Raw genomic sequence first — 25,942 nt, 5'->3', positions numbered from 1 at the left:
TCCTCTGACTCCCATTGAGGACAGGTCGACTGATTCTGGCCCCAAACTCGTATTGAGAACTCGGTCTTGAACATATCAGTCCTGCAGGAGCTGGCTCTGGTTCTAGATTATTCAGTAGCAAGAGGCAGGGAGGTGCCATGGGGGGAACAAGATCTGGAGTCAGGTCCCGGTTCTGGCTGTGGGGGTCAGACCTCTCAGCACTCATGTCCTCGCCCACGGAATGAGGGCACAGGACTGGATGGCCCACGGACAAGGAGCTCCTGCAGCAGTGACCCTGGTTATGTTCCTGGTGCCCAGAAACACAGTGCTTGGCACATGTTGGTTGGCCCAGAGTCCTCCTGACTTTAAATCCGTAAGCATGATCAGTCCTGCTGCAGCAGGACTGAGAGCAGTTTGGTTCGGAGTCAGAGTGAGGATGCTGGCACAGGATTCTGTTTAAGTCAGAGCCTTATTCTGGCCCAGATAGCATGGGTAGCTAATTGACGATTAGAGTCAGGGGGAAGAAAGCTTTTACACCAAAATTTTGGCTCTCAGCTATGTCAGGGATAATAAGGTTACTGAAAACAAATCTTTTTTTGGCCAGTAGCCTAGCCACAGGCTCTGCTAAAAGCAGAGTTTATCAAAACAGCAATTTGGCTAACCTGGGTTCGAGGAACAGTGTACAGAGTGTTCCTTCTGTGGGCCCAGCAGGTCCAAATACACTTTTGTGAGTAATTTTGGAATATATTTGTTAGTAATTTTCATAAGGTAGTCTGGGCCCAGGACCAGAGACCAGCTCACGCCGGGCATAAGGCACAGGTGGGATTAACATCTATTTGGCATGATTGTGCTTTGTACTAGAGAGCATCCTGGGAGTGGAGGGAGATTGGTTTTTTTTGTTTGTTTGTTTCTCAGCACTCATCCTTGCAAAATCTTGTGCTCCACATTTTTCTCCGTCCCTTCTGGGGGGGAAGGGAGCAAATGATAGTGAAGCTGAAACGAAAGAATGAAAGAAAAAAAAAAAAACCAAAGACATGGACTGAACTGAGGAAATAGGGCTGGAGAGATGGGAATATGCAGAGAAATTCAGGAACAGAGAGCTCTAGACAAAGCGATAAATTGGAAACTTGATTTTTTAGCTTTTTATTTTCAAAATATATGCATAGTTTTCAATATTTACCCTTGCAAAGCCTTGTATTCCCAATTTTTTTCTCCCTTCTTCCTCCCCTCCCTTCTTAGACAGCAAATAATCCACTATGTTTCCGCATACATATTTCCACAGTTGCCATGCTGCACAAGAAACATCAGATTAAAAAGGGGGAAAAGAAAGGCAAGCAAACAACAAAAAACACTTTGTTGCGATCCACACTCGGTTCCCACAGTCCTCTCCGCGGGGGCAGATGGCTTCCCCATCACAAGCCCCATGGAACTGGCCGGAATGCCCTCGCTGTCGAGCAGAGCCCGGTCCATCACAACTGGCCGCCACGTGATCTTGTTGCGGTGCACAGTGTTCTCCCGGTTCTACCCACGTCACTTAAGCTAGAAACTTTGGAAAGGGGGGGGGGGGGGGGGGGAACTGACTGGAAATACCCCGGTTCCCGCAGGTGGATGGTGGAGCGGAGGAGGCGATACTTGTAGCTTGAGGAAAGTTGACTCCCAGGACCTGCAAGGGGTTCTGGGAGAGGGTCCCCGGAGTGGCGTTAGGGCCCTTTGGAGGACTCCACATTCAGTGTCTTGTAAGAAAGGGCTTCCTACTTGCGGACACACTGCGGGGCAGGGAACGCGGGCGCCGGAGGAGCCCCCGGAGAAGCCAGTGTCCGCCCGCGCGCTGACAGAGGAAGCCATAGCTCCCGAGATCCCTCCCCGAGCCCCTCAGATGCTCAATGTGCAGCCGCGAGCAGGAGCGGGAGACGGAGCGAGAGCGCGGACAGAGAGGGGGGAAAGGAGGGACAGAGACAGAGGGAAGTTTGGAGCCCGATCAGCTCGGGATGTGCCCGAGGAGCTGGCTCAGGTCGGCGTCCTCTCGGGCCAGCTGGTTCCCAGGACATTTCCTGTCCGTTTGCTGCTCACACCTCCTCGGGAGCAAATGGAGGCACCCCTCCCCCGAGTCATAAAGCCAGGGGGGGGGAGACCAAAGAAAGAAGGGGGCCCCCGGGAAAGGAAGGGGCTGGCTCGGCGCGGGCGGCCTGGGAGGCAGATGGCCGGATTTACATACAGCTGGTAAGCCCCAGCCCGGGGACAGGCTGCCTCGGCTCCCTTCCGCGCCGCCCCGCCCCCCACCGCCGACGCTGCCCAGGCAGACCCAGAGACTGCCCCACGGCGAGGGCTTTGCGGGAGAGGCTGCGAGAGACAAAGGGCCCCGGGCGCAGGCCCCCGTCCCGCGCGTGTTCGCAGAGTCCCGCGCTCTCGGATGCGGGCCCTCCCCTCCCGGGTGCGGTTCTCCCCGAGCCTCCTCCCCGGCCTCCTCCCCGGCCTCCTCCCCGGGCCTCCTCCCCGGCTTCCACAGGTCCCCTTGAACAAACCGGGGGGGGGGGGGGGGGAGAAGGGGGAGGGGGTCCGCTCAGCGGCGGCCCGGGGCGCAAGTAGAGACCCGGGGATCCGGGGAGCAATGACCGGGGAGACCCGGGAACGCCCCACAGTATCCCAGCTGGCGAAGCCTGAGAGATCACACAAGTACACCCGCCTGTTACACGGAGGGCCAAGCAGACCATCTCTGTGTCTCTGTCTCTGTCTGTGTGTGCCTCCCCATCCCTCTCTGCTCTGTCTTTCTCCCTCCCTCTGTTGTCTCTCTGTCTCTCCCTCCCTCCCTGTCCGATCTCTGTCTCCCCCTCCCTCTGTGCCCCCCTTCTGTCTCCCCATTCTGTGTCTCCCCTCCTCCTGTCTCTTGTTCCCTCCTCTTTTTCTTGTTTATCTCTGTTTCTCCCTCCTTTGGTTTCCTTCCCTCCTTTTCCCCTTTGTTCCTTCTCTTGTTTCTCCCTTCTGGTTCTTGTCCCTCCCCTTTTCCTTGGCCCCTTTCTGTCCCCCCCCTCTTCCCCCCTTGTCCGGTCCCCCTCCCGCCCCTTTTCCCTCCCCCTGTCCCCCCTGCCCTCTGGGTCTCCTGCCCCCTCTGTCCCCCCTCTGTTTGTTTCAGTCCCTAAGGCTCCTTCCCCCCCGGGGCGGCGGGTTCCCGGGACCCCCTCGGTTTAAAGGCCGGCCCGGGTCCGACCCCCATCTTTCCGGGGCGGCCCGGCTCCTGGGCGCCCTTCCCTCTGCTTTGGGTCCCCCGGGGGGTTTTCCCGTTTGGGGGCGGGGGCGGGGATCGACCTTACTGTTGTCCCCCTTAAGGTCCGCTGGCCGGGGTTTCTCCTGGATGCCTTCCGGCCCCCCGGGCCCGGCCCCGACTCCTGTGGGGGCCCCGGGCTCCCCTGCCCGTCCCCCGGGTCCCGGGTGCCAGTCGGAGCCCCCCGTCTCCTGGCCGCTCCTCCCCGGGACCCGGACCCGGGGCCCCGCCGAGCCCGGGCCGCAGCTCTCCCTGGTGGACGGCCTCGTCCGGGTGCCCTTCCGCACCGCCTGGCCGGTGAGGGCCCCCCTTCACCGTGGGAGGGCCTCGCTATCAGCCCCCTGCCGCCAGTCCCCCGGAAGCCGCCCCCTCGGGTGTCCAGGAGGGCCCCCCCCGCCTCCCGTCCCGCCCCTCCCCAGAACCCGGAGACTCCGCAGGACGGCCCCCCGCCCCCCAACGCCCCTGGCCCGATAGCTGGGAGTCCGGGAAGCCGCCGCCGCCCAGTGCCGGGGCCCCTGTCCTCCTTGGGGACGCGCAGACGCAGCCTCTTCTCCCCATCTCCAGGCCGACCCCGGGGACCCCGAGACCCCCTCCCCCCGCCCCCCGCCGCTAACTCTCCCCCTCCCCCCTCCTCCTCCAGGGGACTTTCTCGCTAATCATCGAGTCCTGGAGGGAGGAACTTGGACCCAGCAGCGAGGAAGAGCCGGGGGAGAAGCTTCCAGGTGAGGCCCTCGGGCGGGGCCGGGGGAGACCAGAGCGAGGAGCGGGGCAGGGACCCCCCGGCGCGGGGGGGGCGTGGCCTGCCATCTCCAAGGGGCGGGGGGAGGTGGAAGCCTCCCTGTGGGAGAGGGACCGAGCAGGGGGAGGGGCGGCAGGTCTGCGCCCCTTTAGGAAGTTCGGTGGCCGCAAGCCGCCGGGTCTGAGATTGTGTCTGCTTGGGACGCTGCGGTCTCGAATCGCGGCCGGGAGGACGGAGGGAGTGGGCGGGGCTGATGCTACGGGGGCTCCAGGTGGGAGGTGGGCGGGGCGGCTACTTCGGGGTTCCTCATCTGATTTGCGGGGACGTTCTGGGGGGAGGGGCTGGGCCCTGGAGGGCTCCCACACCTGCGAGGGCACGGGCGGGGCGGCCGAGCCGCAGGTCCCCGTCCCCGCAGGTCCCCGTCACCGCGCCCCTCTGGCTGGCAGGTCCCGATCGGAGTCTGCTGAGTCGGCTGGCTGCGCGGCACAGGCTGGCGGTGGGCGCGCCCTGGGCCCGGGACGCCCGGCAGGCCGGGGGCTGGGAGCTGCTCTTCTCCTACCGGGTCCGCTGCGAGCCCCACTACTACGGTCCGGCCTGCGCCCGCCTGTGCCGGCCTCGGGACGACGCCCTGGGCCATTTCCATTGCGGCGCCCACGGGGAGCGCGTCTGCATGGACGGCTGGACCGGAGACATGTGTGCCCGGCGTGAGTGAGAGGGCTGGCCGGGGCCGGGGGCGCACCGTGCGCCCGGACCAGGGGAGCGGGAGGGGGCCCGGTCCTGCCTCCCCCTCAGGGACAAGCCCTGTTCTCCTCCCCCCAGAAGGGTGTGGACTTTCAGCCCCAAACACCCCGAGTTTAGGGTCTGACCCTCGCCCGCTCTTTCCCCTCCCGAGACTGAGAGGTTCCTCCAAAGCCGTTCCCCGCGCTGGGGGGGAAGCGGCGGTTACCAGACAGCTGATCGTTCTCCCTTCCCCTTCTGTCTCCCCTTTATTTTTCGTTCCTAAACTTTCTTCTAACTTCCCCTGCCTTCTTTCAATCTCCAACAACTCTCCTGCCAAGGTCTCCACCAATATCCACCCTGTCTCCCATAACTCCCTGCTTTACACCCCTCCCATTGCCCCCGCAAACTGCACGCCCCTCAATACCTTCTGCAAACTTCTCTTTCAGACTCCATGCTTCTCCCTGTCCCCATCTCCCCAACATTTCCGCCTGATACGCCCTTGATTCTCTCCATCGCTTTCTCCCCCCCCCAACTTGCCCACTATTTCTGCTCCACATCTTGCTGCCTCTGGGCTCTTGTCTCTGGCCTTCCCTCTGCCTCCTCCCTCCCTTTGCTCCCTCTTCCTGCCGGGGTCCCTTTCCCCCTGCAGCCGTGTGTCAGTCAGGCTGCAGCGCTGAGCACGGTTACTGTGAGCGACCAGCCGAATGCCACTGCTACCAAGGCTGGACCGGCCCCCTCTGCACCATCCGGGCCCCCAGCGGCGACTGCTCCAGCCTCCAGCCGTGTGCCAACGGGGCCACCTGCTCCAACCTCCCGGGGTTCTCCGGCCGCCGGTGCCTCTTCCCAGCTGGACTGTGCGACGAGCACCCCTGTACCAATGGCGGCAGCTGCAGTGTTAGTATGAGCCAAGAGGCCTTCTCCTGCCCCAGACAGCTAGCCCTGCCTTCTGGCTCTCCTGAACTCTGACCCGCCCTCTGACCTTCCCGTGGCCCTTTCCCATATGCTCTAAAATTCAGGCTTTAGGGAACGTTGAGGTTACAACATGCGGGACAGCACGGCGTACTGGGATTAATCGGGAGCATAGGTTCAAATACGGTCTCTGATACTTGCCAGCCGTGGGAATAGCAAGTGGCTTTTCCTTTAGTAACCTTAGTTTCTCTGTCTATTGAATGGGGATAAGGATAATACTTCATGCAGGACAGCATGCAGAAAGTGTTCTGGGAACCTTAAAGTCATGCCTCCTGACAGTCCATCTATTACATGGATCGGTATCCCCATTTGACAGCTGAGGAAACTGAGGCTCAGAGAGGTCACCTTCCTGTTAGTGGGAGAATCAGGACCTGAATCCAGTTTGCCTAACTGTCATCATGATGTTCCCTGATGTCAATCCATTGACAAATTGTCACTCAGTCCTCTAGTCTAGAATTGTGCTGGATCTGGGTCCAGGCCTTGGAATTAGGATGAAAGCCATGAGCATGGAGACGAAGGGATATATGCAGGAGGCAAAGTTCAGAGAACAGGACTGAAAGACCTTAGGAGTTGAGGGCCAGAGAAAGGGGAGAGTGCCTTCATCTTCCTTTGGATCTCAGTTTACTCATCTGTTAAATGGGAGGGAAATTGGACGAGTCAACCTGAGAACCACAATCCTACAATCCATCCCAGTAGTAGTCTCCCAGGTCATACTCAGAAGCCTGCCAAAAGGACACAAGTAGGGCATCCCAGGGCTAAGAGTAAGAATGGTGCTTAGACTCAGTTCAATTCAGCACCTACAGGATGCAAGGCCCCATGCTACGCTCTGGGAAGATAAAGACAAAAATCAAGGTCCCTTGAGGGCTTTACACGGGAGGGAAAAGGTATAGGAATAACTCACCTGGAGAGAGTTCAAGCAGGGGGGAAGCACTAGCAAAGAGGGGGTATGGGAGGATTTAAAGCAGCGAGCAGTACCTCAGCTGAGACTTGACAGAAGACAAGACAGACCTGGAGAGGTGAGAATTGCCAGGTGGAGGTGGGATGTGACTTCATTTGGGGAAAAGCCAGAAGTTCGGTTTGGTTTTGAGTCCTGAATCTCTAAGTATCTAGAAAGATGTCATGAATGGCAGCATCTAGAAGGATACTCCATAAAAGGAAATATTTAGAAAGATGCCTTAAGGGGCAGCATCTCAGCTTGGGAAGAGATGGAAGTGCCAGGGTGAGGATCCTAGAGGCAAGAGGAAGTCCCTGAAGTTTTCCGAGCAGACAAGAGCCATTCGGAATCAGATCTGTGCTTTAGGAAGATTTTTCTGGTAGAAATGTGGAAGGTGAATGAAGGAGGACGGGAAGGAAATAGGGAGATGCCCTTGGGCGGGCAGTGAACAAGGGGATCACCGAGGGACCTATTCAGTCCCCTCATTTTACAGATGGGGAAACTGAGGCTCAGAGGAGGGAAGATAAGTAGCAGGGCCAAGGTTTGGACTATGACACCCCCACCCCTTCTGCTTCCAGTCCCCTCATTTTACAGATGGGGAAACTGAGGCTCAGAGGAGGGAAGATAAGTAGCAGGGCCAAGGTTTGGACTATGACACCCCCACCCCTTCTGCTTCCAGGAGGTGGCCGGGGACTTCGAATGTACTTGTCCACGGGGCTTCTATGGGAAACGATGTGAGGTCATTGGGATGACGTGTGCCGACGGGCCCTGCTTCAATGGGGGCACCTGTGTGGACGGCGGAGCCCCTGCAGGTTACACCTGCCGCTGCCCACCAGGCTTCCACGGGTCCAACTGTGAGAAGAAGATGGATCGCTGCAGCCTCCAGCCTTGTCGCAACGGTGAGTCTCCAAGATCGTGCAGCCATGACTCTGTCTGATAAAGTGGGAACTGGGGCCCAAGGGTACCTGGGGGAGAGACAGGCTTTGGTCCCGTGAGAAGTGGATGAGAAAACGGGCCGAGAGCTTCAGGCGAGTCCATTTCCCAAGGTCCTGGGGAGCTGGGACCCGAATCCAGGCCCTTGGAACTTCCCATGCCCCGTGGGCGGGAGGCCGGGGGCCCGGGAGGCCTGGGGCCCGGGAGGCCGGAGCGGCGGCAGAAGGACCCGAGTCCTTGGCTCTTTCCTTTATTGGGGAGCAGGGAGAGCAGGAGGGCTGGGGAAGAGCAAGCGGGGGCACAGACGCAGCTGGAGGCGGGAAAGGCGAGAGGGAGGGGCGGGAGAGCGGGGGCGGGGCCGTGACGCGCGGGCTCTCTCCCTGGCAGGCGGCGTCTGCCTGGACCTGGGCCGGGCCGTGCTGTGCCGCTGCAGGCCGGGCTTCGGGGGCCCGCGCTGCGAGCGCGACCTGGACGACTGCGCGGGGCGGCCCTGCGCCAACGGGGGCACGTGCGTGGACGGCGCGCACAGCTTCCGCTGCTCGTGCACGCTGGGCTTCGGGGGCCGCGACTGCCGGGAGCGCGCAGACCCCTGCGACCCGCAGCCCTGCGCGCACGGCGGCCGCTGCTACGCGCACTTCTCGGGCCACGTCTGCTCCTGCGCGCCGGGCTACATGGGCGCGCGCTGCGAGTTCCCCGTGAGTCCCGGGCCCGCCCCGGCCCCGCCCCCGCCCGGCCCCCACCACGGGCCCCCCGAGGCGCGCCGCCGGCCCGCGCCGCTGCCGCCCGCCTGGGGGCTCCCTTTCGCCGCGCTGCTGCTGCTGGCGGCCGCGGCGGGGGGCGCTGCCCTGCTGGTCCGAGCCCGGGCGCGGCGGCGCGGTCCGGGGGCGCGGCCCCTTCCCTCCCCGCCGGACCCCGCGCCGCCGCCCCCGCCCCCCGCCGACGCCCTCAACAACCTCCGGGCCGCCGAGGGCGCTTCCTCGGGCCCCGCGCTTCCCGGTCCCGGCAGCTTCCAAGCGCCCAGGAGCGAGCGGACGCCGCGGCTGCTGGACTTCCCGTCGGGGATGAGGTGACCGAGTCTGCCCTTGGTTCTCCCTCGGGCTTCCTTGCGGGGCCGACCCCACAATTTCGGGGCCCCTCCCTCCAGCCCCACTTTCTCCCCCAGGGCCGAAGATTGGCGCTTCCCCGAGGACGGAGACCCCCGGCCCATTTACGTCATCCCAGAGTGCTCCCGCTATGCCAGAGAGGTCGGTGCCCTCCGTCTCCCTCCCTCCCTCCGAGGCTCCGGTTCCCTCCCAGCGGCCTCTGCTCTCCCCCTTTTACTGGTCCGGGCGGGAGGGGGGCTCCGACCCTGAGGCTTTTCCTCCTCCTTCGCAAAGTGGGACGGTTCCGGAGCGGGAGGGCGCGACCCCCCGCCCGCTCCAGGCCTCTCCTTTTGCTTCCAGGTCTGACTCGCCCTTTCCAGGGCTTCACTCTCAGGATTCCGCAGACAGAGACTAACGTATTTATTGGCGGCTGCTGTTTGTGCCGACGCTTCCCGCGTGCTCCCGGCACGCTCCGGGGAGGAGGAAGCGGGGAGGAGTCTCCCGGAGAAGGGGAGCTGCCGGGCAAACTCTGGGGGGGGGGGCCCGGGGCCGCATCTCCCGCTCTGGCTTGTGTAAAAAAGAACGTGTACAACAGGTCCCCTTCCTCCTCTCCGGACTCCTCTGTGAATGGCTCTTATTTCACTCCGTGTTCATTTCTTGGTGCGGGCCCAGGACCCGGCGAGGGCGGCCTTCTCTGGGCGGGCTTGGGGGGGGGGGCGTGGGGGGAGGGGCCCGAAGGGTCAGAAATCCCAACCCCTCCCCCTTGCCGCCGCACTGGCTCTCTGGGCTTGCGGGGCGACAGCGCCCTGGAAAAGGCGGGCGGCCCCTGACTCGGACGTAGCTCTGTGCAAGGGGGTTGGAGGCAGGACCAGCCAGAGGCAGGAGGGAGAACCGGCCGTCTGCTAGAAGCTCCCCCGCCTCCCCTGAGGCTTCCTTCATTCCTCACCCCCAGTCTGGCCAGAAAGCTTGGGTTCTAGGTCGGGCTCCAAGGCTCCCAGACTCCCTCCTCCAGTGGCTGGATCCAGGTTTGAGGAAGAGAGGATCCATTTGGACTCTAATAATAAATGATTTTATGCGGTTCCTACGAAATATCCTTAGAATCCTTTGCCATTCCCAGCTGAATCCCTCCTCCCTCCTCTGCCTAGCTGCTAGTTGGAGGCGGGATTCTGAGACCATCTTGGAGGAGGGGAAATGACAGAGACAGACAGAGAGACAAAAGACAGAATTGGGGGAGGGGGAGTCCTGAGTCCAAGGAAAGCGGTAGAAGGGCGTCCTGGGGCTTGGGTCGCGGTCCTGCGGCCGGCGGGTATTGCCCGGAGAGCCTCCCGCCAGTATCTGCCGCCTTTGAGGTCTCTTCCTCAACCTCTACAATGATGGGCCGAACGCCCCCCGAAGCCCCTCTCGATTCCCCGCCCGCGGTCCCGGGATTCCCAGCGGGCTGGAGCCTGGGGGGCTCCCCTTGGGGGGAGGGCGGGGACCGGCCGCGAGCCCCCCGCCTCCCTTGGGGCGGAGCCGAACGGAACGGAACCTTCCCTCTTGTGCGCGAATCCCGGGCAGAACGGGCGGCGGGCGGCGCGCTGTCAGACGGGCTCCGCGTCCCCCGGGGCCATGGAAACCGATCCCTGCAAGCCCGGAGGCCCGGCCTCCCCCCTCAACAAACCCGAAGCCCCCGCTCAAGTCCAGATCCTCGTCTCTTTCGGGTAAACGAGCTCCGGCCCCGCCTCCCAGCCGGGGGCTCCCGGGGCCACACGGGCCGCAGGCCCCCCTCTCGGACTCCCCTGCCCGCCTTACTCCTCCCCGGCCTCAGCATCCCCACCCGGGGCTCAGCGCAGGGCGAAGTGTCCCGCCCCGGGCCCGGAGGGAATCACATCGCCTTTCCCCGGCGGGGACCAGTGCGGGCGCGCCTGGCTCCCGAGCCCGGGCTGGGGTTCTCCGAGAGGTGGCGGGCGGGTGGGGGTGTGAGAAGGCGGTGATGCTGAGCGGGGCCGGAATCCTCCGACCTGCCGGCTGCGCTGTCTGTGAAGGTCTCGGACCGTTTCCCTTTTGAGAATGAGGAGTTTGCCGGTGCTAGCATCGTTGAATTAGGTTGTTTAATTTTTGATAAATTATTATATTCGGGGAAATCTATTGTTTGGTTTTTGTTTAGGAAAGGTTTTCCCTTTGGTTTTTGTTGTTTTTGGGGTTTTTTTCCCCCTGCCTTCCTTTTTCCTTCCGTCTCCCCTTTCTGTCCTCTTCTGCCCCCTTGCTCCTCTCCTCCCTCCCTTTCTCTGTTCTTCTCTCTGTCTCTTCTCTCCCCTCCTTTCCTGCCTTTCTTCCCCTCGCCCCCTTTTCTTTCCTCCTTTCCTCCCCCCTCCCTCTCTGCCTTTCCTCCTGTTTTTTTTCTTGTTCCTCTTCCCCTTTCCCCCCGTTTCCCCCCCCCCTCTTTTTCTGCCCCCCGGCTCCCCGGGCCTTGCCCCCGGGCCCCCCTCCTGTCCCCTCTCCCTTTTGCTTGCCCTTCCTCCCTTTCCGCCCCTTTAAGCCAATTTCTTTTTTTCCCTGTGGGGGGGGGTTTCCTGGGGGTTCTAATTCCCTTCCCCCTTCCCTTTCTTTCAAGGACTGGGAGCTGGGAAAATTTTCCCCTCCCGCCTTGTCTTTGTGAGTAGACCCCTCCCAGGCTGGCGGAGGCCATCCCCTTCCCTCTGTGCTGGGGGTCTGTCCGGCACACCGTGGGCAGCTGGCGGGGGGGGCACTGCAGCCCTGAGCCCCGTTTCTGACTTAGGTGGAAGAGCGGTTACCCCAGTCCTGTGAGGATTTTGAGGTCTTTGTGGCGGGCAAGCTGGTGCATTCTAAAAAGGTGAGACTGGGCCTGGAAAGTCCCCTGGCTTGGGAGTCAAAGGGCGCGGGGTTCGACTTTCCAGCTGGGCCACAAAGCGTGACCCAAGGCAAGCCCTTCACGTCTCTGGGCCTCGATTTCCTAATTGGGAAAATGGAGGTGATACTATACTAATTCCCTGGTGCTGCTCTGGGGTGAATGCTTCACTAATTTTGAATGGGAGTTTTTAGAATTATTCTTGTTCCCGGCTGAGGGGAAGCAGGTGGGAGGGCTGGGGGTGGGGGGCTGAGGCCGGTTTGGGGGAGCTTTCAGGAGGCCGTTCCTCTTGCTTTCCCAGGGAGGAGATGGGTATCTGGATGGCTACTTCAATGAGTCCAAACTGGTCAAAGTCGTGGCTCAGATCCAGGAAGTGCTGAAAGACTTGTAACTTCACAGCTGAACAGATGAAGATGGGGATGGAAGGCTCCCCCCACCCAACCCCACAGGGCATGAACCCTGGGGAACAGGGGTGAGATGGAGCCCGGGAACTTTATCTCCTGCTCACCTTCCTATCAGGTTATCTTTTCCCATCTTCCTCCTCTCAAGTCCTCCCCATCTCCTGCTCCAGCTTAATGACAGGAAAGATGGAAAATACCTCAGAAGCTGGGTCCTTCCTTGATGGCTGCTGGGCACCATGGGGGAGACACATAACAAGTGTGCGCCTTTTACCTTCTGTCTGTCGTTATTTAAAGCGGGGAGAGAGGCAGTGTGGGATGTACAGGGAAGGGGAATAGGATGTGGGGTCAAGGATCCCAGCACTGGTCTCTTACTGTGGGCCTGGTGATTTCCTCCCGGAGCCTCAGTTTCCCTATCTGTATTACAAGGGGGTTAGACCCTCTGGTTCCTTGCAGTTGTTAACCCTGTGAGATTTAGGAGAGCTGGGCTTGAAAGCTCTAAGCAGGAAAGGTGCTTTATGGGGGCAAAGGCTGGAGGACAAAGGTATCCTCCCTCATGAGAGGCTCTGGGAGCCTGGCCCTGAGGCAACACCCTTCCTGCTGCCTGGGACCCCGAGGTGCTGCACAGGAGGACGATGGGCCCGCGGGCCTAAGGGCCATGTGCTTCCCCCAACCTTGGAGTCAGTTACCAAAGGCCATCATTTTCATTGATTTACAAGCTTTCTATGATTAACTGCAAAATGGGGATAATAAGGATGATAGGAATGATAGCTAGAGGGATTAGGTTCTTCCCTTCTTCTGTGGCCTGGAAACACCATTTTTCTAGGCAGTTAGATGACCAAGTAAGTAGAGCCATTTGTTTTTGGCTTGGAATTCAAATTCTGACCTTAGACACTTACTAGCTGTATGAGTCTGGGCAAGTCATTTCATCCTTTTTTTGGCCTCAGTTTCCTCATCTGTAAGATGAGCTGGAAAAGGAAATGGCTGCCCACTCCAGGTCTCTGGGCAGAAAACCCCAAATGGGGTCGTGAAAAGTCCCACATGATTGTACAATGACAACAAACAGATAAAGTGTGAGCATTTTTTCTAGGGGACATTCTGGTCAAATGGTCACAAACTCATATAGAAATGGAGGCGGCTGGATCCATGGAGGCTGCATATTGTCTTAGAAAACCATATTTTAACATTATGTATCATTGTATTTTTTTTAAATTTTCCCAATTTTCCCAATTTCATTTTAATCTGGTTCAAGCCATTTCTGCCCTGGTCTCCCCACAATCCCTCCCATACCCCCCAGCTGGGACTGTTCTTGGATTGCTTCCCCGGGCATCTCAGTTGTCCTGCCTGGTTTTTGTTGGCTGTCTCCGAGCACTCAGTTTCCAACAGTCCATCCACAGGCCCTGTTCTAATTTACTAATCTAGGGGCCCACACAAAGGGCCCTCAGAATCTTGGCCCTTGGCACTGGCTACACTCTGGAAGGCCAAGGTGATCTCAAAAAATTCCCGTTTTTGTGTTCCCATGGCCAGTCTCTCAGCACTCAAATGAAGCAAGAATATACTGGAGTCGGCTCATCATTGCAGTTAATTAAATTTGCAGCACTTAAACCTCAGAAATTGGCAAATGCTACAAATTAGAGCTTAATTTATCATTTTGTTGATTGTCTAGACTTAAAGGGCTGGAGGCAACATTAATAATGCAAATTAAACATAAAAGTGTGTCTTGTTTGTTTTTTTTTTTTTTTTTTCTTTTGGAGAGGCAGTTGTTAAATATCTACCAGTAGATTCTTGTTTGAAAGGGATTGGGCAGGTTTAGCCTGAACAAGAGAAAATTCGGAGGCCGGCATGGGGAAATGAGAGTTGTCCTCAAACATTCAAAGGACAATTCTGCTGCAAAATGGATCAGGCTTGTTATTCTTCGTCCCCAGATTCTATTATCTAAAAAATATTAGATGGCAAGTCTCAGTTGTAAACTCCTCTGATTCACAGAGGTAATATGAACATATATATATATATATATATATATATATATATATATATGTATTTTTCCTCCAATTATATGTAAAAACATTTTTAAACATTTAAAAAAAGTTTTAAATTCCAAATTTTTTCCTTTTCTTCTTCCTCTCGGAGACAGGAAGCATTCTGATCTGTTAAACATCGCAAAGATTAAACAGAAAATTACAGAAATAGTACAAAAGTCTTGTGAACTTAAAATGATGCAATGAAGCTCCCAATCTTTAAGTTCCCCAAACTCAATTTATCTTGTTTGGCATTTTGAGATTTTGAAACAATCAGCTTGTTTTGAAACGTTTTGAGACAATCATCAAAACTGGTAGTTATTTGAGCTGTACCAGTATTTAAAAGTTACTCAATCTTCTCTCACAACTTAATGTGGAAAATATGTTTGACATGACTGTACACGTGTAACCTAAATTGCTTGCTGTCTTGGGTAGGGGGAAGGAAGAGATGGAAAACTTTTTTTTTTTTGGAGCTCAAAAATCTCACAAAGATGAATGTTGAAAACTCTCTTTACGTGTAATTGGAAAAAGTTAAGAAAAAAGTTATTCAAGAGGCTGCAAACTTCAAAAGTCTTTGGAATTAAGGAAAGCAAGGTAGCCAATGAAATCTACCATTTTGTTGGTTGGGGACGTAATGGGAATATCTGGCTTTCTACAGAATATTGTGAAAACCAGATTTACTCTACTTTCGTTGAGGGAAGGTTGCAACCCATCATTACTCTGCTACATGTCATTTGCGGTATAACAATTTAAATGCTATGTTGAATCCAAAGACTCAGAAGAATTTAGGTCTTATGAGAATAGCGATACCTTAATTTAAAAAATATTTTTATTTTCCTGTGTTACATGTAAAACAATTTTTAACATTCGTTTTTAAAACTTTGAGATCCAGATTTTCTTCTTTCCTCTCCCTTCTCCAGTGGAGAAGGCATATGTGAAGTTATGGAAAACATTTCCATAAATGTCATGTGGAAAAAAAAACACCCAGATCTCCCTCCACCCCACCAAAAAAAACCCTCAGGAAAAAATAAAGTAAAAAAAGTATGCCATCTTTTCAAAAGGTACTTGGGGGTGGGGGGGGGGAAAGTATTTTATCTCAACTCAGACACAACCAGTTCTTTGAGAATGATTCAGAGTAGTCTTGAATCACTGAATTGCTGAGAATAGCAGTCATTCACAACTGATCATCCCACAACAATGCTATTATTTTGCACTATGAGTTCATGGAGGATTTTTTAGGTGTTTTTTTTTTCTGAGCGCATACTGCACACCATTTCTTATAGAATAATATTCCATCATAATCACATACCATAATTTATTCAGCCATTCCCCAATTGATGGATTTCTTTTGCCCTGAGAATTTCCAGTTCTTTGCCCTGAGAAAAGAGCTACTACAAATATTTTTATACATATAAGTCTTTTTTACTTTTTAAAAAATCGCTTTTGGGATTCATGCCTAGTAATAATTGTTAGATCAAAGCGTATGCAAATGTCATAACCATTGGGGCAAAGTTCATATATCTTTTTGATAATTTATCAGTTGAGGAATGGCTTTTTTACAAATAAATTTGACTCAATCCCCTATATATTTTTATCAAAGAAACTTGCTTCAAAATTCTTTTCAGAATTACTATTGCTAATTGTATTTCTCCCTGTTCATCCTATTCTTCCTTTCATCCTGTCCCTCAAAAGTGTTTTGCTTTTGACCTTCCTCTCCCCCAATATGCTCTCTCTTCTCTCACCCTCTCCTCTTCTCATATTTCCTTCCCCTCCTACTTTCCAACAGGGTAAGATAGATTTCACATTTGGTGTATATGTTATTTCCTTTTTGAGCCAATTCTGAGGAGAGAAATCATTCATTCCTCTTCCCTTCCCCCTTTTCTTGCCACTGTAAAAGATTTTTCTTCCCTCTTTTATGGCAGATAATTCATTCCATTCCACCTTTTCCTTTCCCTTTCTCCCACTACATTTCTCACTCACTCCTTCATTTTTTTTTTTTTAGATATTTTCCATTGATTTCCAACTCATATCTGTGCCCTCTATATAAACTAACTTTCCTAATAATGAGAAAGTTCTCACAAGTTACGAGTATCATGCTCCCATGTAGGAATATATACAGATGAGCTTTATTAAGTCCCTTATGGTTTCCTTTTCTGATTTTCCCTTTTGCTTCTCCTAAGTCCTATATTTGGAAGTCAAATATTCTATTCGGCTCTGTTCTTTTCATCATGAATGCTTGAAAGTCATCTATTTCATCAAATACTCACCTTTTCCTCTGAAAGATATATTCATTTTTGCTGGGTAGTTGATTCTTGTTGTAATCTAGTTGCATTGGTCTCTGGAATATCATAGTCCAAGCCCTCTGATTCTTTACTGTAGAAGCTGCTAAATTTTGTGTTAGCTTGTCTGTGGTTCTACTATCTTTGCATTGTTTCTTTCCAAATGTTTGCAATATTTTCTCCTTGACCAGGGAGTTCTGGAATTTGGCTGTAATATTCCTGGGGTTTTTTTCATTTTGGGATCTCTTTCAGGAGGTGAGTGGATTCTTTCAATTTTTATTTTACTTTCTGGTCCTAAAGTATCAGGACAGGTTTCCTTGATAATTTCCTTCATGATGCTGTCGAGGCTCTTTTTCTGATTATGACTTTCAGGTAGACCAATCATTTAAAAATCATCTCTCCTGGAACTATTTTCTAGATCAGTTGTTTTTCTATTGAGATATCTCACATTGTGTTCTATTTCTTCATTTTTTGGCTTTTGTTTTATTGTTTCTTGATTTCCCATAAGATTATCAACTTCCATTTGCTCAATTTTAATTTTTAAGGAATTATTTTCCTCAGTGAGCTTTTCTATCTCCTTTCTCATTTGACTAAATTTGTTTTTAAGGCATTCTTCTCTTTTGGCGTTTTGTATTTCCTTTTGCATTACTCATTTCTCTTCCCAATTTTTCCTCTACCTGTCTTACTTGATTTTCAAAATTCCCTTTGAGCCCTTCCATGGCCTGAGGCCAATTCTTATTTATTTTTTGTTTTTTGGAAGCTTTGGATGTAGGAGCTTTGATTTTGGAGGTGAGCAAGAAATATAGTGTGAGGAAGGGAAAGGAAGAGGTGGAATGGAATGAATGATCTGCCATAAAAGAGAAGTTCCAACTGATTTCCTCACTGAGTTAAATCCACTGTCGTTCATTGCCTTGAAATCATGCAGATCCTTCTCAAATTATTCAATATGTGAGAAATCAGTCTGAGATCTTCTCCAGAACCAATGTGCCAATAAATTTAAAGGTGTTGAATTAAGTGGGTGGGATCACGACGTTGACTCTTGGTTTTGTTTCTGTGCCACATTAACCAGGAGATGCAGTCATTTTTGATGGTTCAAGATCCTGGATTAGGGAAGCATTGCTGTTGGCTGAATCTCAACACTAGAGACATAGAAGGGAGAGTGAAAGGCTCCTAGTTGACTTCCACTTGCATGGTTGTGGTGCTCATTGATCTTTTACATTTGGTTTTGGGTGTAATATTTTGAAGATGGATCTGTGAGAGTAAGAGAGGCGGCAGGAGCAGGGGCAGGAGCAGGAAGGTGGTCTGTTTGTCCATGTTCTCTCTCTCTTTTTTTTTCATGTTCTCTCAATGTAATGCAATACATATAAAACACTGCTATTGTGCTCTGATTGCACTTTCTGATTCCAGATCAAAGCAGGAGCAGACTCTAGCACTCAAATGGATATGAGAGAGTGGGATGAAGTCTAATCAATGTGTTAAGAGAAATTTCATGAGATAGGGGTCATGGGGCACAGTAGAAAAAGGGCTAGTCTTGGACTCAAGTTCAATCATGTTCCTCATTTGGAGTTTTCTTGGCAAGAAAACTGGATAGTGGTTGGCCATTTCCTTTCCATCCATACTAACCCTCTACCTCCTGTTCATTTTGCAGATGGGAAATCTGAGGCAAATAGAGTGAAGTGACTGGCTCACAGTCACATAGCGAGTGTCTGAGGCTGGATTTGAACTCAGGTCCTTAGAAGTCCAGACTTGGCACTTTATCCACTGAGCCTTTAGCTGACCCCTAGATTCAAGACTCAAATCCCATCCTTCCGTGACTGTTTGGGCAAGTTACCTTTCTGATTCTCCCCTCTAAAAGGAGGAGATTGCACTCATGGTCTCTTAGGTCTTCGATGGATTCTCGATTCTGTACCTTTCACCTGAGGGAGAGGCCCAGGGAAGGCTTCACAGAGGATGTGGCACCTGTGTAAAGGGACCTTGGTTTCATTTTTGTGTCCCTTAAGCCTACCACAAAACCTAGTACAAAGCAATGCTAAATAAATATTGTAGTTGAATTAAGTATTGTAACTGAACCCCGGAAGTAAAAGACTAAGCTGGGGATATGCAGGGGGAAAAAACGGAAAGGGTTGAAATTGTAACCTAGTTCTTCCAAATCCAATGTTCTGCACTTTCTCTTGCCAGATATGGAACCAAGAATCAAATCAATTCTATCACTGTCCTTGGATGGGGTGTGTCAACTTATTCCTTTATAGCCTTACTCAGCAATTCAGTAACTTTCCAGACCAAAGTGCTTCTCCATTTTTACCACCCCTTCACTCTTTATTTTTCTCATTTGAATGTAAGCTCTTTGGGATTGAGGACTCTCTTTGCTTCTGTATTTTTAACCTCAAGACTTAGAAAATGCATTTTAATTCATTATATTTAAAGCTAAATTTTATTTTCAGTTGCAAACTCTCTCCTTTTCCTTCCCATTGAGAAGACAAGAAAATCAAAATGTTATTAATGTGCCTAATCAAATAAAACAAATTCTCACATTATTCACGTCAAAAAATAAAGAAAAAATATATACGTTAGTGTGCATCATGAGTCTATCAGCTTTATATCTGGAAGTTGGTAGCATGTTTCATCATAAGACCCTTGGAATTGTAATTGAACATTGTGATGATCAGTGTTCCTAAGTATTTTTTTTTTAATTTGTATTTTCAGTTCTGAATTCTCTCCCTACCACTTTCTCTCCCATCCATTGAGAAGTCAAGAAATATGATACCCATTTTACATATGAAATTATGCAAAATAAATTTCCATATTTGTTGTGAAATAAGAAAAGGAAGAAAAAAATCTACTTCAATCTGTACTCATGATTCATCAGTTTCCTCTCTGTAGTTGTATAACATTTTTCATCATGAATTCTTTTGATCGATCATGGATCATTGTATTGGTCAGAGTTTCTAAGTCTTTCACAGTTGATCATTGTACAATATTGCTGTTACTATGTATAGTGTTCTACTATTTATGTTCACTTCACTTTGCATTAACTCACATAAGTATCCCCAGGTTTTTCTGAAACCATCTCCATCATTTCTTATTGCACAATAGTATTTCATCATAATCTTATTTAGACAATCCTAATTGATGCACATTTCCTCAATTTCAAGTTTTGCTACCACAAAAGGAACTGCTAGAAATATTTCCCCCTTTCTTTCATCTCTTTGGGATATAGATCCAGTAGAAGTATTGCTGGGTCAAAGGATATGTATAATTTTATAATCTTCAGAATGTTTGGATCAATTCATCCCAAGTACATTAGCATACCTTTCCCTTTTTCTGTCATGTTAGCCAATCTGATGGGTATGAAGTGGTATTTCAGAATTGTTTTAATTTGCATTTTTCTAATTATTAGTTATTTGGAGCATTTTTCATACGACTATTGACAGCACTAGTTTCATCTTTGGAAGATTGCCTGTTCATATTCTTTGACAATTGGAGAATGGCTCTTTTTTGTACAAATTTGGCTCAATTTCCCACATATTGAAGAAGTGAGACCTTTGTCAGAGAAATTTGTGGTAAAAAAGGGCTCTCCCCTCAGTTTCTTGCTTTTCTTTTAATTTTGGCTGAATTAATTTTGTTTGTGCAAAATCTCTTTAATTTACTAAATCAAAATTATTCATTTTATCTCTGGTAATTCTATCATTTATTTAGGTATTAAACATTCCTAAGTCTTTCAAAGCTGATTATCTTTGCTATATTGTTATTATTGTATAAATTGTATGGTTCTGCTCATTTCATTTTCCGTCTATTCATGCAAGTTTTCCCATGTTTTCCTGAAGCTTTCTCTTTCTTTAGTCTTATAGCATATAGTGTTTTATCATATTTTCATACTGTAACTTATTCAGCCATTTTCCAGTTGATGGGCAAGCCTTTGGTTTCCAAAGGCTTCTTTTTCTACCCACAAAGAGCTATTTTTATCTCTTTCTTTTATCTCATTAAGGGTATAGATCTAGTAGCTATACTGCTGGGCTGAAGTATATGCACAGTTTACAGCTTCTGGGGCATCATTCCAATTTTCCAAAATGGTTAGTTATACCAGTGAAATAAAGAGAAATGGGACAAGGTAACAGAAATGTGAACACAGGTACAGAGTTCACTCCTTGTCCCTTAGCATCCTCTTCTTTATGAGGAAATGGGAAACAAAGAAAAGAAAAAGCATAGGACAATAAGACGGAAGAAAATACAAAATTAAGTCATAATTCTGTACGTGAATGGTAAAAACCCACACATACAATGTAAGAGGATAAAATACAGACACTTGAAACAAGAAAGCTACAGTTAAAATAAGGGGCAGAGGTGTTAATATGTTCTCAGACAAAACAGCAAAAAACAGAACCTAAAAGAAATAAACGGGGAAATAACATTTTGCTGAATAGTACTGTAAATAATGCATTAATATCAATATTAAACATATATTCACCAAATGACATAATGTCTAAGTACTTAAAGGAAAAAAATTAATGAATTATAGAAAGTAGTAAAACTATGAATAGGAAACTTCAATTTAGCCTTCTCTAGTCTAAATAAATATGAACAAAATATAAATTTAAAAAGTTAACATTTACATAGTTCACCAATTCCCCCCACAAAAATCCTGCGATAGAGGTGCTATTATTATTCCTATTTTTATAGTTGAAGAAACTGAAGCAGGCAGATGTTAAATAACTTACAAGAAGTCACACAGTAATAAGGTCCAAGGTCAAATTTGATGTCTTCCTGACTTCAGGCTTAGCACTCTCACCACTGGATCATACAGTTGCCTCCCTTTTTTCACAACACTTATTTTTGCTGGGAGATACTTCACATTTCATTCTATTTCCCCCCTCAATCTTTTGACTTTGTTTTAGTATTTCTTGTTGTATCATGAAGTCATTGGCTTATATTTGCTTAATTCTACTTTCCATGGAGTTTGTTCTCAAAAAAGAAGGGGAGTTTACCTGTTATTTCAAGCGATTGATTCTCTTCTCAAATCTTTCATATTTTTAATTTCTTTTCCCACTTTCTCCTCTAGTTCTCTTACTTTAAAAAAATACATTTTATTGATATATTTTATTTCTTTACATAATATGTTTTTTTCAAATCTCTCTCTCTTTATTCTCAGATGGTCATTCCATATAAGAAATAGTATTTTTTCAAACACAAACAAAAAAAAAAGGGGGAGGAAATCACTACAACTGAACAATATATTGAAAAAACCTGAATATATGTGCAATGTGTAACACTTGTGGATCTCCTGACTCTGTAAAAGGGTAGTGTGGTGATATCTTCCAATTTCTCTTTTTTAGATCTACGCTAGTTCTTTATAATTTTACATATACTTTTGATTTTTGTATATATACATTTGTGTAGTTGTTCTTTTCATTTATATTGTTGCATTCACTTCATACAATTTTTTCCTTGGTTCTATTTACTTTTTTACCATATCAATTCACATAGGTCTGTCCATGTTTCTCTATGTTAATCACATTTTCCATTTCTTATAGTATAGTAATATTCTAGTATATTCATACACCACAATTTGTTTAGCTATTCTCCAATGAATTGAAATTTCCTGTTTCCAATTCTTGACTATTACAGAAAGTTTTGCTATAAGTATTTTGGTGTATGTGTACATTTTCCTCTTATCAGTGGCTTTCTTGGGGTTTAAAGTTAAGAATGAGATCTCTGGGTCAAATGACGTGAACATTTTAGTCAGTTTATTTGCATAATACCAAATTGCTTCTCAAAATGGTCATACTAATTCACAACTCCCACCAGCAATGCACTGGCACACCTCTCTTCCCCAAACCCATTCACAGTGGCAATTCACACCTTTTATCATTTTTATTAATTTGCAGGGTATGAGGTGAAACCTCAGGACTTTGTTAATTTGCCTTCTCTTCTTGGCGATCTGGGGTATTCTTTCATGTGGCTATTAATAGTTTGTAATTCTTCTTTGGAGACCATTTATTCATTATTTTTGAATGTTAACACTATTTGGGAATTGTTTTCTTAATTGTACACCTTTTTTTTCAATTCATTATATATATATATATATTAACTCACCAGAGAAATTTAATACAATTTTTTTCTTCATTCTTCCACTTTTTTCTTATCTCAGGCTTGTTAATTTTTTGTGGGGGCAGAATTTTTTCCCCTCTAGTTTTATGTTATAAGCATTATTTTTCATAATTGTTTTTCTTTTAATTTGGCTAATAATCCATCCCCTAAAAAAATATAAATAAAAAGAATACATTTCTCACCCAAAAGCATGATCAGGATGAAGAACCAGAAAAGGGAGATTGAGAACAGTCAGACTAATGGGGAACCATTGTGACAAAGGGAAGAGAGACTATGAGAGGAAGGTGATCAGGAGAGACAAATGCCACAGAGAGGATGAGCCTGAAGAAAAGGTTAGAAAGCAGAATGCAGAGCAGTTATGTAGTAGGAAAAGATCCTAAAATTTTTCCATAAAATAGGGGAAAATTGAAGATAAAAGAGGAAGCGGGAATGATAGTAGAGGCAATCTGACAAGAAAGAAGTGGATGAGATCAAAGATTGCTGGAGAGGGGTTTGCTTGGAAAGAAGGACCACCTTTCCATCAGAAACAAGAGTGAAGGGGGTATGATGGAGGAAGATGCCAGAGGGATGTGAAATGAGGATGAAGAAAAGAGAACTCATGCCAAATGGCTTCAAGATGGCTTTTGTATGTAGAAAAGCATAAGGTGAGTTGCCATGAGAAATTTGAAGAGAGGCAGGTAGGATCAGAGCATTTACTGTGAAGAATAGTGTAGTCAGGGAGGGGTAGAATAATTGCTATGGAGCAGGGAGGGTCCAGCTCAGATTAAAAAATAAATTTGTAGTGGGATCAGTCTATCCATTTTTGTCATTTCCTCCAGTTCTATTCAAAACCACATGAAGTTTGGCTGGGAAGGCAAGATGAAGACATTGTAGGGTCAAGCAAAGGTTTTTAAAAGATGAGAAGGAGCTGTTGTGGGTAACCAAGAAATGGTCAGTGGTTAGGAAGAGCTCTTAAATGTTTGATAGGATTCAAGTGTAAATTGATCTAGGCCAGAAGTTTTTTCTATTGGGATATCACTTATGGCTTGTTCTTTTTTTTCTTCTTCTTTTTACACCTGGGTTAAAAAGTTTTGCAAAAATGTTTTGAAAACTATCTTCATATGTATTTGGAAAAATAAAATAGTATTTAAAAAGACTGTTAAATCCTTTATTTTTATTCTATTTATCTGGATTTTATATTTTTGTACATATTCATTCATTTCATTTAAATGTGGATTTTATTATTATATAACTGGTTGAAAATCTGTTTCACTTTTTCGTCCCTTGTGCAATTTTTTTCACTTTTGAGACTGGTGATTTGTTTTCTTTATTTTAATCAAGGTTTATTCATTTGGTTGATTAAAAAATAGTTGCAAGATTTATTTGTTAAATGAATTTTTCTTTGCTTTCAATTTTGCTAATATCCTCTTATATTTTCAGGATTTTTATTTTGGTATTTAATTTGTTGTAATTTGTTCATTTTCCATATTTGTTTGTTTGCTTGTTAGTTTCGTGCCCACATTGTTAATCTGCTCTTTCTTTTACTGCTGAAATTGTTTACATGTGTAAGGACTAGTTTGGTTTCAATTCACAAATTTTGATATTTATCTCATTATCATTATTTTTGAAGAAATTATCAAATGTTTCTTTGACTCATTTTTTGACCCATCAATTCTATGGGCTTAATTTATCTAGTCTCGAAATAATTTTTAGGCATTTCTTCATTGGTCTTTTATTGAATATAAGTTGTATTTGTTGTTGTTTAATCACGTCTGACTCCTCATGCTTCAAATCCCTTTTTCTAACTTAACTTACCCTTATCTTTTCTTTTAAAAATCCCTTTTCTTAACTTTCCCTAATCAACCCTTGCAATCTTCTGGCTGCTTGGTCTCCATCTTTATCCATTGCCAAATCTGAAGAAAAAAATTTGGCATTTCTACAGAAATCTCTTTTCTGATTCTACCTTTAGAACTGTGAACTCATAGTCAGAATTAAAATGACCCCTTTCTAAACATTATAACCTAGGGGAGCCTCACCCTGCTTTTTTAGTCTTCTTTGTCTCCCCCCCACAGTCAGCAGATGGTCACATCCTAAAGACAAAGACAAAACAGACAAAATCATACAGAAATCAAAAGTTGAGATGAAAACTATTGGCTTGAGAGAACTTTCTTTTCTTCTCCTTTTTTTTTAACTTACCTGTCTGCTTCCTACAACCACATCATCACATTCAATCAGTTCTATATTTGACCTAATTCCCTTGAGACATCTCTGCCTGAAACTCTAAGAATTTTAACATACTCCATCCTCATTTGTTCCCTAAAATTCATAGTTTTTACAAGAGTTGGTACTCCCACAGCTTGCCTATTTCATTGAATCCTCTTATAAACCCAGGGCTCTTAATGAAAGTTTTATCTACCAAAAATTTTTGGCCCACACCTGCTTAATAACTCTTTAAAATTAATAAAGAACTGAAATGTCTAGACAGGAGTCTCAAAATGGATCCCAAAATTCCTTGGACAACTTCCCACATTTCTGCTGATACCCCAAAACTCAATTTTAGAGAACTTCTTTTCAAAGCAGCCCTCTTTGGGAATTTCATTTGCTTGCAAATTCTGTACAAGTGAATCCTCTGCTAGTGAGAAGAGTGAAAATTAGAGAGCTGCAGCATTAAAGAAAAAGATAGACAGACAGTGGACGTATAAACTTACTTGAATAAAATTTAATTAGTGGTAAAAGATGTGAGAATTGGATGAGTGACGGTTTAGTTTCCACAGAGTTATGGAAAAAAATAAATCAGAGAAATGAAACTTAAATCAGAGAAATGAAACAACTCTTAAGAAATGAAACCTAAATATTAGGCTGATGTGGAACAAAGGAAAGGAAATGTATAAAGGGAGGCCATAAATTGGAATGAGAAACATACTATTAGATTCAAAAGGGGTGTATACACACCCAAATAAGAGTAAAAGAAAATAAGAGCTAGGGGTCACTGAAATGTGGGGAATGGGAAATATAATCAGGGGTGGGGACTCACACTCAGAGCCCCCACTGTGGGGGAATTAGGTAGATTGGTAGATTGTAACCTCTATAGTCCCCAGCCAATGAGGAGTCAGGGGAGGTACTTGTGTTTTGGGGATGGGATATAAAAAATCTTACATGGGTGCCCGTTTTGGGACCCTTGGCTACAAGAATCATTTCCTGGTTTCATCGGCCAAGATGCTTGTCTTCTACAAAGGAAAATCACTAACAAAGAACTCTCCAAATGGATTGAAGATACATGGAGGAACTTGCGGTTAAGAATATGGAGTGCAAAATCCCTTCCTGGTTTTTCATAACTGTGGTATTTACAAAAGTTTGAGGTAACGTTTGAAACAAATAATTTCTGGGTAATTTAATCCTTTTTAATAATGCCGGCATTTCAAGAAAAGGGTGGACATTTGGCCATCTGTCTCTTGGATCAAAGATTGGGGTTTTCTTGGCAGAGATAATGGAGTAGTTTGCCATTTCCTCCTCCTCCAGTTCGTTTTACATATGAGAAAACTGAGGCAGACAGGGTGATGTGGCTTGCCCAGTAAGTATCTAAGGTCATATTTGAACTTAGGAAAATAAGTCTTCCTGAGTTCAGGTCCAGCATTCTATCCACTATGGCGCCACCTAGCTGCCCAAGAGATCTCAGCCACTAACTGTTAGGATTTCTGGA

At 47.9% G+C, this 25,942-nt stretch overlaps 1 protein-coding gene and 1 long non-coding RNA gene across 2 annotated transcripts; both read left to right on the top strand.

The window, feature by feature from the left end:
* The first annotated feature begins 220 nt into the window (after positions 1–220).
* On the top strand, positions 221–9,231 carry DLL3 (delta like canonical Notch ligand 3). Its single transcript, XM_031961600.1, has 10 exons — positions 221–352; positions 1,757–2,199; positions 3,304–3,535; positions 3,879–3,960; positions 4,424–4,681; positions 5,347–5,591; positions 7,280–7,499; positions 7,921–8,599; positions 8,696–8,777; positions 8,976–9,231. The coding sequence occupies exons 1-10, from the start codon at positions 221–223 to the stop codon at positions 8,979–8,981; spliced, it is 2,379 nt and encodes a 792-aa protein (XP_031817460.1). The 3' UTR covers positions 8,982–9,231.
* A 1,991-nt stretch (positions 9,232–11,222) lies between these two features.
* Positions 11,223–12,134, top strand: LOC100934176. The gene is made up of 3 exons (XR_001120879.3): positions 11,223–11,249; positions 11,374–11,448; positions 11,765–12,134. It is a non-coding gene; the product is annotated as an uncharacterized LOC100934176 (long non-coding RNA).
* Positions 12,135–25,942: the final 13,808 nt, after the last annotated feature.

The sequence above is a fragment of the Sarcophilus harrisii genome, chromosome 3 (genome assembly GCF_902635505.1).
Source record: "Sarcophilus harrisii chromosome 3, mSarHar1.11, whole genome shotgun sequence".
NCBI classification, from domain to species: domain Eukaryota; kingdom Metazoa; phylum Chordata; class Mammalia; order Dasyuromorphia; family Dasyuridae; genus Sarcophilus; species Sarcophilus harrisii.
This window is presented reverse-complemented; position numbering and strand designations above follow the sequence as displayed.